Source organism: Haliaeetus leucocephalus, unplaced genomic scaffold (assembly GCF_000737465.1).
Source record: "Haliaeetus leucocephalus isolate CR32 unplaced genomic scaffold, Haliaeetus_leucocephalus-4.0 Scaffold157, whole genome shotgun sequence".
NCBI lineage: Eukaryota > Metazoa > Chordata > Aves > Accipitriformes > Accipitridae > Haliaeetus > Haliaeetus leucocephalus.
In genome coordinates this window covers 1861863-1878841 of record NW_010972593.1, presented here as the reverse complement: position 1 = coordinate 1878841, position 16979 = coordinate 1861863, and the positions used below count along the sequence as shown (strand labels likewise).

The 16979-nt window shown below is 45.3% G+C and overlaps 1 protein-coding gene across 1 annotated transcript; it reads left to right on the top strand.

Moving 5' to 3' along the window:
- Window positions 1–624: 624 nt before the first annotated feature.
- On the top strand, window positions 625–12068 carry ATCAY (ataxia, cerebellar, Cayman type). Its single transcript, XM_010562326.1, has 12 exons — window positions 625–701; window positions 5237–5301; window positions 5658–5879; window positions 6674–6859; window positions 7545–7647; window positions 8201–8332; window positions 8755–8841; window positions 9334–9432; window positions 9707–9742; window positions 10611–10646; window positions 11395–11491; window positions 12030–12068. Exons 1-12 carry the CDS (start codon window positions 625–627, stop codon window positions 12066–12068), a joined length of 1179 nt encoding a protein of 392 aa, XP_010560628.1.
- Window positions 12069–16979: the final 4911 nt, after the last annotated feature.

The window sequence follows — 16979 nt, the reverse complement described above, 5'->3', positions numbered from 1 at the left end:
GCGAAGGCCTCCTCGCCCTCCTCCATTTCTCTCTGGGTGCAGGGACAAGCATGGGGTTGGAGAACAGACCAGAAAGCAGCAGTCGGGAATTTCTCTGCAAAACCAAAGCCATTAACTTCTGCCCAGGCCAGCAAAATGGAAACTGGTGCTACTGCCAAACCAGCCTGAAACCAGCCTGGGAGGAGCTCTTTCTTCTCTTCCCTTTCAGCCACATTTCATTTCCCTCAGCAGAGGTGCTTGTTTATGTTGAGATTAGTATTGGAAGAGAAGTAGCAAGGGAAAAACGGGTGGACACCAGCCTAGACAGTATTGATCCTCAGGGAGAAGAGCTAAGGTCACAACAAAGCAGAGGTACACCTACTGCTTTGATCCAGGGCCAACCTCACCTCCTCTTTCTTGCCCAAGTAGCCACAAAACCCCACATCCTTGCCTTGTTGCTTTTGCAAAACAAGCAGCTATCGCGCTGCTTCTCTGTGGAGCATGGTATCAGCATACCTGCTCTGAATGGTTTGGATTAAATGTTCCCCAGTCGTGATGCTCAATGCCAACCTCTCTGCCTTCCACCTTCCAGCCTGTGCCCTTCCTTGAGGCAACTGCTGTGGAGCCAGCCCTTCTCTGAGCGCGATGGGAACCACAGAAGCCACTTTGCGGATGGAAAACGTGGATGTGAAGGAAGAATGGCAAGACGAGGACTTCCCCAGGTTTGTTCCCTGCAAAAAAGCCAGGGAGAATTTTATTTCTTCTTGTAAGAAACCAGCTGGGCATGGAGCATGCAGGTCCCTCCCACCAGCCCAAGAGGCAACAGGAGTCTTAACTCCAACAGGGCAATTCTGGCCAGAGAACAGAGCTTTTGTAGCAAGGCTGCTCTGAATGCTTAAAAATTTTTGAGAGGCTGCTGGCAATCCTCTGTGAGCATGCCAAGGAGAGGGTAAGGAGTCAGGTGCGGAGGACAGGGAGATTAGCATGGATGGATGGATGCATATAGGGATGGATGGACAGATGGATGGATGGATGGACAGATGGATGGATGGACGGACGGACTCCTTCCCAGTCTCTGAATCAAGCAGTGTCTCCCCAAACAGAGCCATGCTGCTTTGCCAGGAATTTGCCACAGGAAGCAGAGTCATTGGGATGCAATGACCACTGGTGTTGACATGCAGAAACTGAATGGTGGCAAACCTCGTAAGAAAAGATGTGTGGGTGACAGAAGGTGTCAAAGTGGCAGCTTTCACCTTCACAGACACTTTATTAACTGCACAGAGTGCCAAAAAAAAAAAAAAAATCCCCATAAGCTCAGCATGCGCAGAACTCCCTGCAGCCACCCAAAGGGTGCACCCACCCTCATCCCCACCCCAGCATTGCCCCACACATCCAGCGCTAAAGCCCACAGCCCAGCAGCAGCTGGGCCAGCACAGCCAACACCAAACCTTGCTGCAGCTGGGGTCTGGGCTGCTGAGGGGCTTTTCAGGCCTGTCTCGCCTTGTCCCAGCTGCAGCTGAATTCTCCCAGCAGCCCACAGAGCCCCTGTATTCCCAGACAGTGGTGCAGTGTGCCGCGCGGGTGGGCATGCACAGCCCCTGCCGTGCTAGAAAGGGTCTCCTGTTTCCCTCGGCACCGGCAGATGAGCTTAGCTCTGTTTACCCCGGGTCCAGCTGCATCACTAATCTAAGCACCTCTATCTGCCAGCCCAGCACCCAGCTCACAGGACACGGCTTGTCCTTCCGCTGGCCCCAGAGGTGGGCTCAGCCAAGCCCTTGGGTTTCTTAGGATAGAATTTTTTCTTTCCTGAGAGCAGAGCTGGGCAGAGCTTTGGGGTGATGGACCTCTGCCAACCTAAGGCTCCCCCAGAGTGTTGCACTGACAAGCTTTTAAATGAGTAGAAAGGAAAGCGAGGTGAAGAAAGGAAAGCGAGGTGAAGAAAGGAAAGCAAGGTATAGAAAGGAAAGCGAGGTATAGAAAGGAAAGGGTTGACCCAAGGGTCCCTAGAAAATCCGGAGACAAAGCTGGACTAGCACCTGGACACCTATGCACTAACCCACACCATCATGTTGGAGCAGGAGCTGCCAGGCTGTGTTTCACATTTGCCAAGCAAGCAGCAAACTTACCCTAGCCACAGCCAAGCCTTCAAGGGGCATTTCTTCTGCAGAGCCCACAGCACCACCTAACACAGGCATCGTCACTCCTGCCTAGCAAATGCAGCACAGGGAGAAGCAAAGGGATGTGACCATAGCTGGGTGGCAAGTCAGTGGCAGGGATGAGGCCAGAGCCCTAGAAACAAGCTCCCCAGCCTACTGATAGACTGCTGCAGAGGGATTAAATCAGGAATGATGCAAGTGAAATAGAGCCCAAAAAGCCACTATGCAAATGAGTGAATGCTAGCTGTGTTTAACTGGCATTAAAAATAAATAAATAATAATTTTCAAGACACTTCCCCCTAGAAGCATTAAAATAATAGGGCAGAAGCTGCTGCATGTGGGACAGTAGCTCTCTAGCAGATGATTTGCTGCATAGCTATTTTTGCTTAGCTGTGATTAACCAATCTTGCCACAAAAAAACCCATATCCTAGACAAAGATCTGGGCTGGGGAAACTGAATTCAGCTGCTCATTAAGGCCACAAGGCGACATTCCCATCCCTCCTCGTGAAGCTGAGCTGCAGAACAAGCTCCTGCCTTGCAAGCTGCAAAGGTGCAACGCCAAGGCACTGAGCAAGCAGCGAGGAAGTGGAGAGGAAAGGGTTCCCCCTCCTGCTGCTCCCTGAAGGTTTAGCCTGTCGACAGTCTGTCTCAGCTGTTTGTGCAAGTGCTGTCCTGCAATGATGCTGTAGCGGTGCCGCGGGGCGGATGCAGGAGCATGCTCACTCCATCACGCATCCATCCCATCATGGTCAGTGAAGGTTCAGCCTGGTTGGAGCCCGAGAGAAGGTGCTTATAGAGGGAAACTGGGCAGCACGCTAGCAGCAGAAAGCAAAATGGTGGCACTCAACCTTTAGAAAACCTGCTTCATTCCCAAAATTTGGCGTCTGGGGCTAGCTGCGTTTGGGAAGGAAGATTTACAGGAGAGACTGGGAGGTAGTGATACGAGCAACCTTTGGGAAGGTAAGAAAGCCCTTTTCTTCACCTCTGACTTTTGAATTGTTTTTCTTAAATGAATCCTAGCAGCAGAGAGCAGAGTGCCTGGCTGCAGCACGTACTCGGGTACAGCTGGGCCTTCCCCCCTCCTCCTTTTGATGCTGTATCACCAAGTTGTGCCAGGCGCCAGCTCACAGTCAGATAAACAACCAGCCAGGCTCCGTTCAAGACAAAAGCAAAAGGGAGGAGGAGAGGCTGGAGGGGGGCAAAGGGATCTTTCTGACTGCTCAGGAATATTGTGGTAGCCCCCAGGGTCCGGGTACTGCACAAGCGAGCAAGGAGCAAGCGCCTTTGATCAGGTCTCCAACTCTCATAAATATACAACAACCAGCTAGGAGAGGATTATCCCTTAATCTAAATATTTATAGGGTTTAATTTGGCTGGTGGCTCTGGTGTCATGGCAGCACAAAGACGAGCCTTTGTAGGGCAGAGCTAGGCTGTATCCTCCTGCGGGCTCAGAGGTATCAGTCCCCATCATCTCTCTCCCTGCCATTGCTGGACCATAAGGCCAGCAGCTGCTGGACACCAGCCCTGTGCACAGTCCCATCCCCATTCTTACAGCACTGCCTTAAAACTGGTGGGTTTTCCCCCATATTCAAGGCCAGGGCTGTCCCAGCACCCAAGATTTTACACCTGGGGGCATGAGGTCTTCCCCCTGTTGAGGGGGAGCTGCCAGCAAGGGGCAGGTGAAAGGAGGATGGCTCGGAATGTTCCTTTTAAATAGGCTTTCGACAACATGAACTGGTCACGGGGTTGCTGGGGTTTGATCATGCTGCACAAGAAGTTTCAAACCAGCTAATGTCAGGGGATAGGCACAAGTCCCAACTCAAATTAAGGGGAAAAGTGTCCAGAAAGCGTTCAGCTCAGGGTGGGCAGTGTTGCTGCTCAGCCACCAGCTAGGGCTCCTCACCGCAGTACTGGGGGCCAGATTCTGACTTCACTGACTCCAATATGGGTCAGGAGCAACTCCAGCAACTTCGACAGCCACGTAATGAGATTTGGCATTAGCATCTGTACAGGAAAGCCAATTTTTAAATCAATTGATGCTTCTAGCCTCTGGCTGGAGGCATGGTGATTTATACCAAGAGGGTGCAGGAAAAGCTGCAAATCCTGACCTCTGCCGTGGAGCCCCTAGAAGGGAGTGGTGGGCCAGCCTCTGGCTCCAAAATATGGGTTTGAGTGCTGGTGCCTGCATCTTAGCTCAGAATGAATCTGATTCCAAACCTCAGCAGGGTTTGGGTATCGCTGTCAGCTTTTGTCAAATGGGGGCTGAGGTGAGGATGGGGTGACCATTCTGGGATCACACCTAAGGTCTGATCCTTGCCTTGAACACCGACTGCCTTAGAGAAAAATCACTATAGACCAAGGAGGCAGCTGCCTCCCGGGAGAGGTGGTTGTGGCAGGCGCTTTGGGTAAAGTTTTGCTCCACTGCATCTGGGGCCTGTGGCAGAAAGCAGGATGCACTTTACAAAACCATTGGCAGAGAGTGCAAATTGCTCTTGTGCTACTGCTAGCTCAGCTGCTGCTGGGATAAAAGCATCCCTCACTGGGCCTAGGGACAGCCAAATTCAGACTGTCTGGACAGCCCACTGCATTGCCTACACTGTGCAGGGAACAGGAATACAGACAACAAAGTACCAACTGCAGAAGATTTTCCCTGGTACCCTTGATGAGGGTTGGCACTGCCTCTCAAACTTCGACAGAGATAAAAACGGGGATAATATTGAGAGAGTGAAGATGTTACCAGGCTCTTCTGGGGACAGGATTTGTTCTCGTGTCCCTGGCTGGATTTTCCAGCCTCTTGGCTGAATGGCAGCATGAGGGATGTATTGAGGGGGGTAAATGCAGAGATAGTTTGGAGGTTACTAGGGACTGCACAGTACTCCAGCAAGAAAGCCCAGCTGCTGGGTTGCTTTTGGGCAAATCACCTGAGGGTGTCCCTCAGGCTGAGCTCACAGGCAAAAGGGAAAGGGCAGAGCACATATGGGGTTGTATGTTTTTCCCTGATGTCCTCAGTTCTCTCCACTGTCTGCCATGGAGTAACTTTCTCCTAAACATCACCACTTACCTCCTGTCTTTTTACCTCCGCATCTTGGCTTGCCTGCAGACCTCTCCCAGAAGAGACAGGAATGGAGTCTCTGGGCAGCCCTACAGAAGACGAGAATACATCCTGTAAGTACCAGCCTGCCTTATCAGGAGTTCAAAGGAAAACAAGCCTGTGGGAACGGCAGCTTGCAGTTAGGGCGAAAGCCAGTTCCCTTGGAGTATCCACAAAAATTCCCATGTGGGAGAGGAAACCAGCAAAGATTTTAATTTGCTAATCTTTCACAAGAAGCTGGGGGAGGAAATAAGTATCTCAGAAGTGTGGGCACTTTTATCCAGCCATACCTGCAAGCATCCAGTACCTCCCAGCTATGATGCACCACCCTTAGCTTCCAAGACCGTAGCCTGAAATACAAATAATGAAAGCACCATGTCTTGCACTAATGACAAGGACAACCTGTCAGTTATTTTCCTTTTAACTCCAGCTCCCCCAAATACTTTAAACTTTAATGGGGCACATCGTAAGCGGAAGACACTTGTTGCACCTGAAATCAACATTTCCCTGGACCAGAGTGAAGGCTCCATTCTCTCCGATGACTTCTTGGACACACCAGATGACCTGGACATTAATGTGGATGATATTGAAACTCCAGATGAGACAGATTCCCTCGAATTCCTGGGGAATGGGAACGAACTGGAATGGGAAGGTAAAAGGCTGGTTCTGGGTGAATGTCTACAGGGGCCGGGGCCTTTTTTAGCCTCATTTTAATCACTTTTGACACCACTCACCATCAGCAGCTGAGGACCAACTTCCCCAGCAGTGAAGCACAGCACACACAACCAAGACCCATCTTCCACAGAGCATCTTCCCCGCCAGGACCCCAGCTATAGCCCAGGAGTCTCAGTGCTGCTCTCTCAGCACTTCCATCTGGGGATAGTGTGGGCAGAAGTAGTTCAGGGATTTGCAAACACTGGTCTGGCCATAATTCATAAGGCTGTGGACACTCATTCCCTTCCAGCTGCAGCTGGGCTACCAACCCCAGGCTGGAAGATGCTCGGCTCTGCCAGCAAAGCTGTCACATGAATGTTCAAACATATTGAATAATGTGGTCTTGGCTAACCTGGCTGATCTTGACTGAATTGGGCTAAGAAGGACTCATGCAAGCAGCTCTGCTAGCAGATCAGAAGGCAACCCCTCTTGGCACAGGCAGTGCCCTTTTCAGCCAGGATAGACGGATCTGAAGGAGGATCCAGCAAAAAGTCTGGTGCCCGACCTGTGACTGCAGGCACTATAAGCAGCATGAGATGTTAAGCTTATTTCTATTACAATTTGGCAATGGAGGAAGATTATTAAGAACCACAAACTTACACAGGTCAAAGCTGCAGATGAAATAGGTCATTCTCAGTCTGTGGTGGTTATTGTCTCTCACGGCACACCAAAGCTCTTGCAGACCTTCTTCATACATTATATGAAAGGCAGAAATGTTTGTCCCTTTTCCAGATGACACTCCTGTAGCCACAGCCAAGAACATGCCTGGGGACAGTGCAGACCTGTTTGGGGATGGTGGGACTGAAGATGGGAGTGCTACTAACGGACGGCTCTGGAGGACTGTCATCATTGGAGAGCAGGAGCACCGCATCGACCTCCAGATGATCAAGCCCTACATGAGAGTGGTGACACACGGAGGTGAGGGAGAGGGAGGCCTAATCCTGGCTTGATGGATTTCTTTCAGTCCATCTTTGTCAAGCTGGAGGGGATGCCATGACTGATTATTTTGACTGTCTTTAGGGAAAAATTGCTATTCGTTTTGTACCACTATGTGGCAGACAAGCACAAAAGCATCCAGCTCATGCTTAAAAAACCATACAGCCGCTGTAGCAGTCTTTCAATAAACCAAAGCAGCGAAAAAGCTGCCTCTGAGCAAGACTGAATATACTGCAACCCTCAGCCCCGGGTGCAGGCAGCATTGCCAGCAATGAAGGGACTGCAGGTGCTTAATCCCTCTGTAACTCAGTGCGTGAGCTGTCTCTGGAGGCGCAGCTAAAGGCCATTACGTCCACAGTTAGTGACCATTTCTGAAAGCTGAGCAAAGCCAAGCAGTGACCCAGGGCAAAGCTCTCAGCTCTGTGCTTTGACACGCACAAATTCCTTCCCTGAACCCCACACACATGTTACAGCTAAAACCAGGATCAGAGGCAAATCTAGCTGTGAAAGAGGTCCGTAAGAGGGACAAACACCTAGAGCTGAACAGAGGCATAAAAAACAGCCCGGGCCCAAATTTGGTAATACATCTTCGCTGCTCTTTTTCCTTCAACTCTTGCGTCTCCCCCTGGAAAGAGTCACTGATGCTGCCTGTGTCTTTCTTTCCCAGGCTACTATGGAGAAGGTCTCAATGCCATCATTGTCTTTGCTGCCTGCTATCTCCCGGACAGTAACCTGGCTGATTACCACTACATCATGGAGAATCTATTCCTGTAAGTGGCTGGTCAAGGTCTATGAGGGAGACGGGGGCAAGGAAGGTCACTCAGGCTCTGGGGAAACAGTTTCCATGTATTCATTGCATCAAGAACCTCAGCTGGAAATAGTTTGAATCCAGGCCAAATGTACCCAGTGTGCAGCTGCAGACTGGAGTGAGCATCACTGGGTGACACACTGCCCACAGCATTTGCATCCAAGTCCAGTAAGTCAAAGCATTCAAACATTCAGTGTTAATTATGCCAGTGATGGACTCACAACCAGGCTAGAGCATATGTATACAATGCTGAACAGCTGGTAGATGCTACTGCTAGGCAGAGGAATGGCGCAGGGATGTCCATCAGCGTATGCTCTATGTTAACAAGCACAGGCAATCCCTGAGAAATACCCCTAGGCATCCTGCAGAGGTGCCAGGAGAATCTGAAACCTATTCCAAAGACTACAAAAAAAGGGTCTACAGGCCTTCTGGGATGACACACAGGCACTTGAAGAAACCTCAAGGGACCTTTTTTGAGTCTCATGTCTGCATTGCTCTTGATCACCACCCAACAGATACGTGATCAGTAGTCTGGAGCTGCTGGTGGCTGAGGACTATATGATTGTGTACCTAAACGGAGCAACACCCCGGAGGAGGATGCCAGGCCTTGGCTGGCTGAAGAAATGTTATCAGATGATAGACAGAAGGTAAGAATCCTTTTGGTGTTGTGTCTTCATTCTTCCCAGTCTTCTTCCCACATCTCTTCCAGTGCTTCCTTGCAGCCTTCCCAGCCACCTCTCCTTCCTCACTCCCCAAATTCTGTAATTCCTTCCTCTGTCACAGCTTTCTGACTTATTGCAGGTTCTCTTCATCACCTCTTCTCCCTCCTTCCCTCACAAACACCTTCACAGAGATCAGGCTAATACAGCACCCAAGCAAAGCAGGGCTCCTACAGCCTGCTAGGTCTGAGCTTAAATAGGGTTCCTAAGGCCATGGGCAGGGCTTTAGTCTGGAGACACCCAGCTGAGGCTGGTGAGCATCATAACATTATTAGTGCCCTGACACATTACAGGGGAGTTTAAGAAAAGGTACTTTGAATCTGACTTTCTGTCCCATGGCTTTTCTACAGGCTGCGTAAAAACCTCAAAGCATTGATAATTGTGCACCCTTCATGGTTCATCCGGACAGTGCTGGCTATATCCAGGCCCTTCATCAGGTAAATATAACATGTTCCCAAACTTGGCTGGTTTTGGAGTGGAAGTTTAATCTCATGAAACAGATCTTAAGCTCACCTTTAACTAGGAGCAACCAAGGTGAGACTGTTCATCATTTGTCCTACATCTCTCTGATACTTCCAAGAACAACTCTAGAGGTGGTTTTAGGAGATGCTGTGATGGTTTGGATCCAGATAAAGTTTGTCCCAGTGGGCAGCACATAAAGACTTACTGGGAAGTGCAGGAATGGTAGTCCTTTTTCCCTCCTACAGATATTGAAAGGCAGGGGTCAAAGCAAAGTGAGGCACAGCAATGTGCCATCTCACCACAATTTTTAGTCATCAGCCTATTAGCACTGGGAGGAGATGGGTACACTCAGACTACAGAGGATACAGAGATGCAGAAATTCCCACTTCCATCAGGAAAATTCTGACTTCCTATGGAGAGAACATCAAAACAAGACCTCAAGCACACACTCTTTCTCTCTCTGCCAGTGTGAAGTTTATCAATAAGATCCAGTATGTTCACAGCCTGGAGGAACTGGAGCAACTTATCCCAATGGAGCATGTACAGATTCCAGACTGCGTCTTACAGTGAGTATCGGAGGGACCCTGGGGCGCACATAGCTCTGCAGAGGTGCAGGACAAAAATCCTATGTAGCAGGATATCATGTTGAGTCAAAACTCATGTACTGGAAATGCAAAGCCTGGGGCAAACCTTATCTTACTCATATACTGGTGCGAAGCAAGAGCCTGCATACCGTGCTAGTTTGCAGTTTCTGTCACCTTCAGGGCAAACATTGCATTTTACTAAAAGTGAACAGTCCTGACTGGGTAACATTTAAAGAATGTTTCCTGTTTGTTGCAGATATGAAGAAGAGAGGATCAAGGCCAGAAAAGAAAGGTAAAATTAATTGCAGGGGGTGGGGTGTTCATTTTCTTGGGATGTTGTTGCTTTCTCTCTTCATTGTGTTATAACCAGTCAATTCTGTGTTCCTCCTACCCTGATATCTCACATAGCCTACACTTATTTTCCACTGATTTTCTCAAAATAAGCAAAAGCTGCAGGAGGGAGGAAAAGCTTGATTAAAAAGTTATTCATCCATAGAACTGTTCCGTTTAACCCCACGAGTGCACACATCCTGAACACACACTGTATGTGCTAGCAAAGGTCATCAGAAATCACTCTATGTATAAAAATGGCACATTTTCCCCATATGGACCATGCAAACTGGTCCTTAAAGTCAGAGCTAGTGCTTATTTTAAAAGCCACTTCATTCTGCTAGAGTGGCATAAAGAGGACCATTAGTTTACAGTTTGTGTTGTTTCATTTTCTAGACTCGTTCTATCTCCAGTGATTTAGGTTAGAAGTAAGTGCTGGCCATAAATAGTGATAAGTTGGCTCCAGTAAAAGCAAAAAGCAATCATGGACAGAGGAAAGACCAGGTGGGTCAGCACAAGAGCAGTGTGCTATAATAACACCTCCTCATGCTGGTGAACTGGATGGGAGATGCCAGTTTGGGAGGATTCAGTTCAGTAGCTGCTGAAAAGTGAGTCGTCCAGCCCAAATTAGTCAGCTACCACCTCCTAGGGCCAAGAGAGGCATCCTGAGAGCATTAGGATTATCAAGGCTATATATCACAGGGACAAGAAGCTAATAATCATTTCTCTGTCTGAGGTCCAGCTCTCTCCCTAGAAAGGCCTTAGATACTCTACTCTTTCACACTGCTTGCCTCTAGATGATAGATTTCAAATGTGATTTGTGTTTACAGGGCAGAAGAGAAACAAGACATGGCTGAGAAGGAAAGGTAACTACTCTTTTTTTATTTATCCTTCACTTACAAAATAGCTTAAACAGTCTTTGATGAGGAGAATGACCCTATTACTTGGTACCATCCCCTGGGGAGCCAGGCTCTGCACTCTCAGGAGACGTTTGGACCCAACAGGACATTTCTAAAGTGTCTGGGAACTGATAAAGCCTCTCCTCTCCCTAACAGCACCCTGTGCCATCACTTTTGTGATGTTATTGACCTTCACCTATGCAAATGGATTCCTGACGCTGCTTTTTACCTCTGTAAAGCTAGCAAACCTGTTTGGTCATGGACCAGAGCCAGAGACGCCGGGGAATGTTCTCCTGACATTCAGTTGTAGTATTTGCACGATAGTGCAATGCAGAGGGCCAAATACTGCTGTCAGGCACATCTTGGGTGTGCGTAAAAGCAAGATATGAGGCTGTAACATTAGATGGGAAGGAAAATTCTAGGGAGTTTTGGAAGACAGTGTCAAAATCCTATGCCAGGATAGTTTGGCCTGGTTTTGGCCCTGTTTCAGAGTGATATAGCCTCTCTTTTATTCTATCTAACTAGCTCCTGAGGGGGAACAGTGCATATTTCTGCTGTTCTTTTCCCAGAGAAAAAGGAGCTTTGATCAAAATTGCCAAGGTCAATTGGATGAGTCTGAATTGTTCTGAGAAACAAATGGGACCTCAGGGCCAAAAAAGAGGGTGATTAGTTTGTGGTAGAGATTCACTTACTGTTTTGTTGGTTCTCTTCCAAGCAGGCCTGTGCCCCCAGCAGAGGATCAAGAAACCAGGTTTGATTTGTACCTCACTCTTTTGTTTGTCTCTCTCTACGTGATAGATTTTATTGCGTTCGTAATCCACTAACAGAAAAGGCAAGATGGGGTTAGACCCAGAACCTCTTTAGCCCAGTGCCACTCACCCGGCACAAAAGAGGCGTCAGCCACTTTGCAGCAGGAGGGTACAAAGCCGAGAAGCTGTTAAAACCTTCACCCCACTGCAGTGCGGCTGTAGTCGCAACTGCAACCACTGCAGCTTGTCCCAAAGCACGGACCGGTCACAACTGCAGCTGCTATGGAGGCACTTAAGAAAAGCTGCCCCTCAATAAAGTACTTGGCACTTGCCACGTGGTAAAGGTGTGCACATTGGCATTTACTGCAGAACTGCCTTCCTTTACCCTACAGTAACTTTTTCGCAGTCCTATGACTCAGGAAAAATCCTTAGAGAAGAAGAAAGCCCATTAAAGCTATGAATGACATTATCTTTGGCCCTGACACACTTTTGTAAAGGATTACACCCAAACACGCTCATATTTTTTGACATAGTGGAAATAATAAAAATTTTACTACAATTTGCTTTCTAAAAATAACTCTGTCTTTCTGTTCCTTCCCAGTATGTCATGAATCGAAGTAGAGTGGAATTAATGGAGTAGAAGAATGATGCAGCCTGGCAGTCACCCACGTAAATGACCTTTTGGTGTAAGACCTTGTCACCATCTTATTCCGAGTTCTGTAAGATCACGGAGCCTGCCTCCCCTGTCTCCAAGATGCAAAGTCCTTTAAACTTTTTGGAAACATTTTACTTCAAAACAAAACAAAAACAAACTAACCACCCCACAAAACAAAGCAAGCCAAGAATAGCACTTTTCAGGACAGGTTCCAGTGTGTTTCAATAATGGTCTGTGGAGAGCTATTAAGTAGTGCAAATAGGTACCATGTTTCCTCTTAGTAAGTTAAGAGCATCCTGTAGTCCATTAGTCACCAGCCCAGAAAGAGATATATATTTTTTGTTTAAATTATAAACCCTTCCCCTAACTTGCTGCTGGCCAGCACTGAGACATTTTGCTTTAAACTGCACACCCCATTTCCTCCATACAGACAATACAACAGCCGTTGCCCCAGGGAATAACTATAACAGGCAATGAAAAGAGTGCATTCTCCTCCTTTCCGTAGCCAGTGTACGTTTCTTCCTGAAAATACCAAGTGCCCACCGGTCTAGGCACCTCTTCCAGCCTTGACTGCCTCAGTTAATTCATCGCCAGTTCCTCTTAAATCATGCTGTAAATGCCACGTTTTTTTCCTGATGTGTTCTGTCTTAGTTTGTAAGGCACTCTGATAACTTTGATAGAGTCCCATATGGCATGGCAGCCTCCACAGAACCTTCTTAGGAGCATCTTCTCATATCAACGCACACACACCAAGGTCTGGTTTTAAGAAGGAGCCTTACGGACAGGAAAGTTTTTCACACCTTGTCTTTGTATTGATTTCATGACACTGGACAATCATTCGCTATTAATACCTCCTACTGCGGAGACAAGCTGCTAAATGTTTGAAATTTCCTACTTGCCGTCCCTGGGTAATGAGGGCCTCATCTATAAACACACCCGCCTGGGAAAAACCCAGGTGGAGAATGCTGCAGATGTGGAGGCAGGACACTGTGTCTGGGTTCAGCTTCTCAGTTAGCCAAGAGATGCAGACATGATATCGAGACTCTGCAATTTGTATTTTGGACTCATGAGGATTCTGTGAGCAAAGAAGGGAAGAAAATTTAAGAAACAACTCTCTGGCCAAAACCGTTTGGAAACTCCTGATTTCACCAGAGCCAGCTTACGTAAACTGTCTAAAATCCATCAGGGTAAAACCCCTTGCAGACTACTGCAGTCGAAGAATTACCTGCATATTTCACCACCTAAGGAATATATCAAACCTGGCAACCCTAGCCCACAGCTATTTGAAATTGCCACCACTTCACCAGGTTCTGAAATCCCCTGGAGGACAATTCTGGGAAAGCAAGATTTTCCTCAAGATAGGGATGTCTCCTCTGTATAGATAAAGCTTCTCTTTTTTTCTTTCAGTGAGCAAAACTGCTACAGATAAGATCTTTATTTTCCGGAATGCTACAAAGGAGCACGAAATATGCTTTCTAACTTTACTTCCCATTTGATGTATGTTTTTCTCATGCACTTCCATCGCAGATGTATTTACCGAGCAGACCTTTGCATGAAAAACAGAGCACTGCATCAACAGCATTAACCCTAGAAGCTGAAGATGGTAAAAACTCCATATTCTGTCTCACTGGCATGTTAATAATAAGCACTAAGGAAGCATTGACCTCCACGCCTTTCTAGAAATTTCATTATGACCCAGTTATTGACAAAGTGAATTCTATGCTACAAGGAAAAAATAGCACTTCAAGTTTTTTATATGCCAAGTAACACCTCCCTGCAAAAGGCATTCTGTCCCAAGCTTTCCAAACAGTCAGCAGACATCTGTTTCAAGACAGAAGCAGCAGTCAGAAATTTTCAAACATTAATGTGTTAACCCAATCTGCAAAGCTGGGTATCCTTTTTCACACATGGTCTGTCAAATGGACTAAACAAACCCACTGAAATTAAGAAAGAACTCTTCTGATCAAATTAATTTTAGCTCAGACTATAAACAATCACAAACCTCCTTGTAGTATAAGAGTATGTGAATTCACTATCTCCCATTGATAAAATTTGATAAAATCCAGATTTTCCTTTTTTTCTTTTGAGGCCGTTTTTATGCATTTAGATTTAAAAAAATCATCTGCTGTGCTTTCCACAAAAGAATGCAATGCAGTTGGACACTGAAAGGGAAGTTTACAATTATATAATGAACAAAATTGATAGAACATATAATAATGTTTTAAAAGTACAACTCCAGAAACATTTAATGCATCTGTAGTTACTAAACACTTCAGTGAAAAATGTTCACAACACCTTGGAGAATACTGCTGTTATAGAACACATGGAAGATGAGAAACCTTGATTACATTTAGTCTTGGGACCTGAAGAAATAGAGTGCTTCTTGATCCTCAGCAGTAACCGTACCAGAAGAATGTGGTTTTTTGGTTGTTTTGGTTTTTTCCAAAGAAAAGACTCTGTCTACATTTTCAGAAAAACTACAGAATGAGCAGACCTGAAGATGAAATTTAGTATTTTTTCAAGTAATTCCTTCAGGGCAATGTTAAGAGTTCAGCTGTGAAAAGGACAGATTAACAATTTCATTTCAAGATACAAAGGAAGTAATTTGTTTGAATACAAAAGTCAATTTGTAACTTCTTTAAAACAATTTTTCAAAAAGTGCACTTTCTGATAGAGCACTCTAAGTAGTATGCACTATATTTTAATTTTTAACAAAATTTTATGAGTGTATAAATTTTATGTTCCTGGATGGATGGATGTCTGTATGTCTCTTCAACATAGAAAAGAGCCTGCAACCCATAATGGATAAACTATAGCTAAATGTAAAAAGTGCATTTTTGTAGCAACAACAACAACAACAAAAAGTATCATTAACTTCTTTAAGACAGTGATTTTAGATGCTACTTGAAACCAAAGTAGCTACAAATTCTTTGACAGAAACACAGAAACAATCAAGTTGGCAGTGTCCCTTTACCAAATACAGAGCAACATACCTGAGTTTGATGTTGATAGACCCGCACAGGCTTCAAACAAAATCAGATCTCCATGCTGTAATAAACACAACACCAAATATGCTGCATTCATCTTTAGAAGATCATTACAAATTTAGATCCATCTTGCAGTGGAGGCGAGAGATTGACAGTACCTCTCAAGGACAGCTCATGAAAGTTTTGGAGGCTGCAGACAGATGATAAAATTGCATTGGTGGGGAGCTGTCAACCAGCGGCTTAAACCCAAGGACTTACCTTGCACAAAAGTCAAGCAGTGACAACAGACCAAACAGAAATCTGAGGTTGCTGAAGCCATTTTACAAATTTCTTTGCCAGTTCCTTAAAGAGAGATGCTCTCAAAGCCTATTTGCAAAAGGGTTTACCAGCTGAGCTCTGTATTTCCACTGGAGATGCAGTTTATAAGAGAAATATGCTATACCAGAAAAAAAAAAAAAGTTGCTAGTAAAAGTGCATTTACATTAGAACTTTTGCCAGTATATATACACGTTTAAAATATGAAATAAACTACATCCTTTTAGCAATACTGCTATACTGGTCAATGTTCCAAATGTACACCAGGCCTTGTTTCTGCCTCATAAAAACATCTCTGAAGGATAAATATTTTGACTTATGAATGCACTGTATTATATCAAACAGCAGGTATTATCAACAACATTTTTCTGGTGTTGGATTCCACCTTTCATGAGATTTTCTAATGGTGAATCCATGGATAGCTGCATTTTAGCTGCAGAAAAAATTATTTTACACCCATGATAGCATACTCAGAGAAACTATGGTATTCTTACTCACAGTCTAATTAATGGCTGGATTTCAACATTCACCCAGCATCAGCCTACAAACTGAAAAATCAGATCCCTTCCTGCACAACTGATGACAGTCTAGGAAATACCTTCCCATCTCTTTAAGGTAGTCACAGGACTTGACCTAGCCTTTGGAAATGCAGGCACTTGTCACTGCATTATGCAGCAACTGTCAGATTTATATAGTTAAAACTTTGTTTTGGCACATGTAGGAATCATCCAGGTTTGGGACTGTCCAGTAATTTTCATTTTGATTCACAAGGAAGACACAGGAAATAAAACTGAGATGCTGCTGTATATTCCAGTTGGATAACTAATAATTTCTTCTGTACAGTACTGTGTAAATGTGAGTGGATATTCAGAGCATACCTCATTGCAATTTTTCCATCAATTTTTTTCCAAAGATTATTTGCTTACAGATGTGCATACACATGTATGAGAAAACCTAAGTGGTAAAGGTTTTAAAAGCAACACATACTCTATTTTACATATCTAAGGATGAAAAAACAAAAGAGTTAATGAAATGCTAGTGGCAATAAGCTCAGATTGGCCTGACAGCAGGTGAAGTGTACAGGCAAAATTGCTATAAATACAAAAGCACATGTTTTCTCTTTTGTATTTCCATATTTACTGGCAGTCAGAAATACAGCATGCTACTGGTAAAGTGAATTTTAAAAAGTCACCATGACAATATAACATAATCTATCTCAGTTTTTTTTTTCCTTTGTAGTGGGCCCTTTTAACCCAAACCTACATGTAAAAATGTGTGAACTGTCATTTTTCTAAAGTGTTTGTAATTAAGTGGTTTATGCTAGAAGACATAGATTGCTGTTAAGTATGTATTATTTTTGCTTTGTATTATTCCATAAGAATCTGTGGATATTCAATTAAAATGAGACTAATCCTTAAGCAAAAACGTATACCCCTCTTTTTGTCAGTATCTTTTATTTAGGCTTTTGCTCCATATGGAAAATATGATGAAAATTTTTGTTTGGATGCTATTCCCTTGAATAAAGCAAGTCAAAGTCCTCCTTGGCAATTATGATACTGCAAAATGGACCTCTCAATGTTTTTACTAAAATAAC

What these genes read in the sequence shown, in the direction of transcription:
- ATCAY (XM_010562326.1), top strand. Translation starts at nt 625, where the DNA reads ATGGGAACCACAGAAGCCACTTTGCGGATGGAAAACGTGGATGTGAAG. An exon ending in TATCAGATGATAGACAGAAG is followed by an intron (nt 8,333 to 8,754) that starts GTAAGAATCCTT and finishes GCTTTTCTACAG; the next exon opens with GCTGCGTAAAAACCTCAAAG. An exon ending in ATATCCAGGCCCTTCATCAG is followed by an intron (nt 8,842 to 9,333) that starts GTAAATATAACA and finishes TCTCTCTGCCAG; the next exon opens with TGTGAAGTTTATCAATAAGA.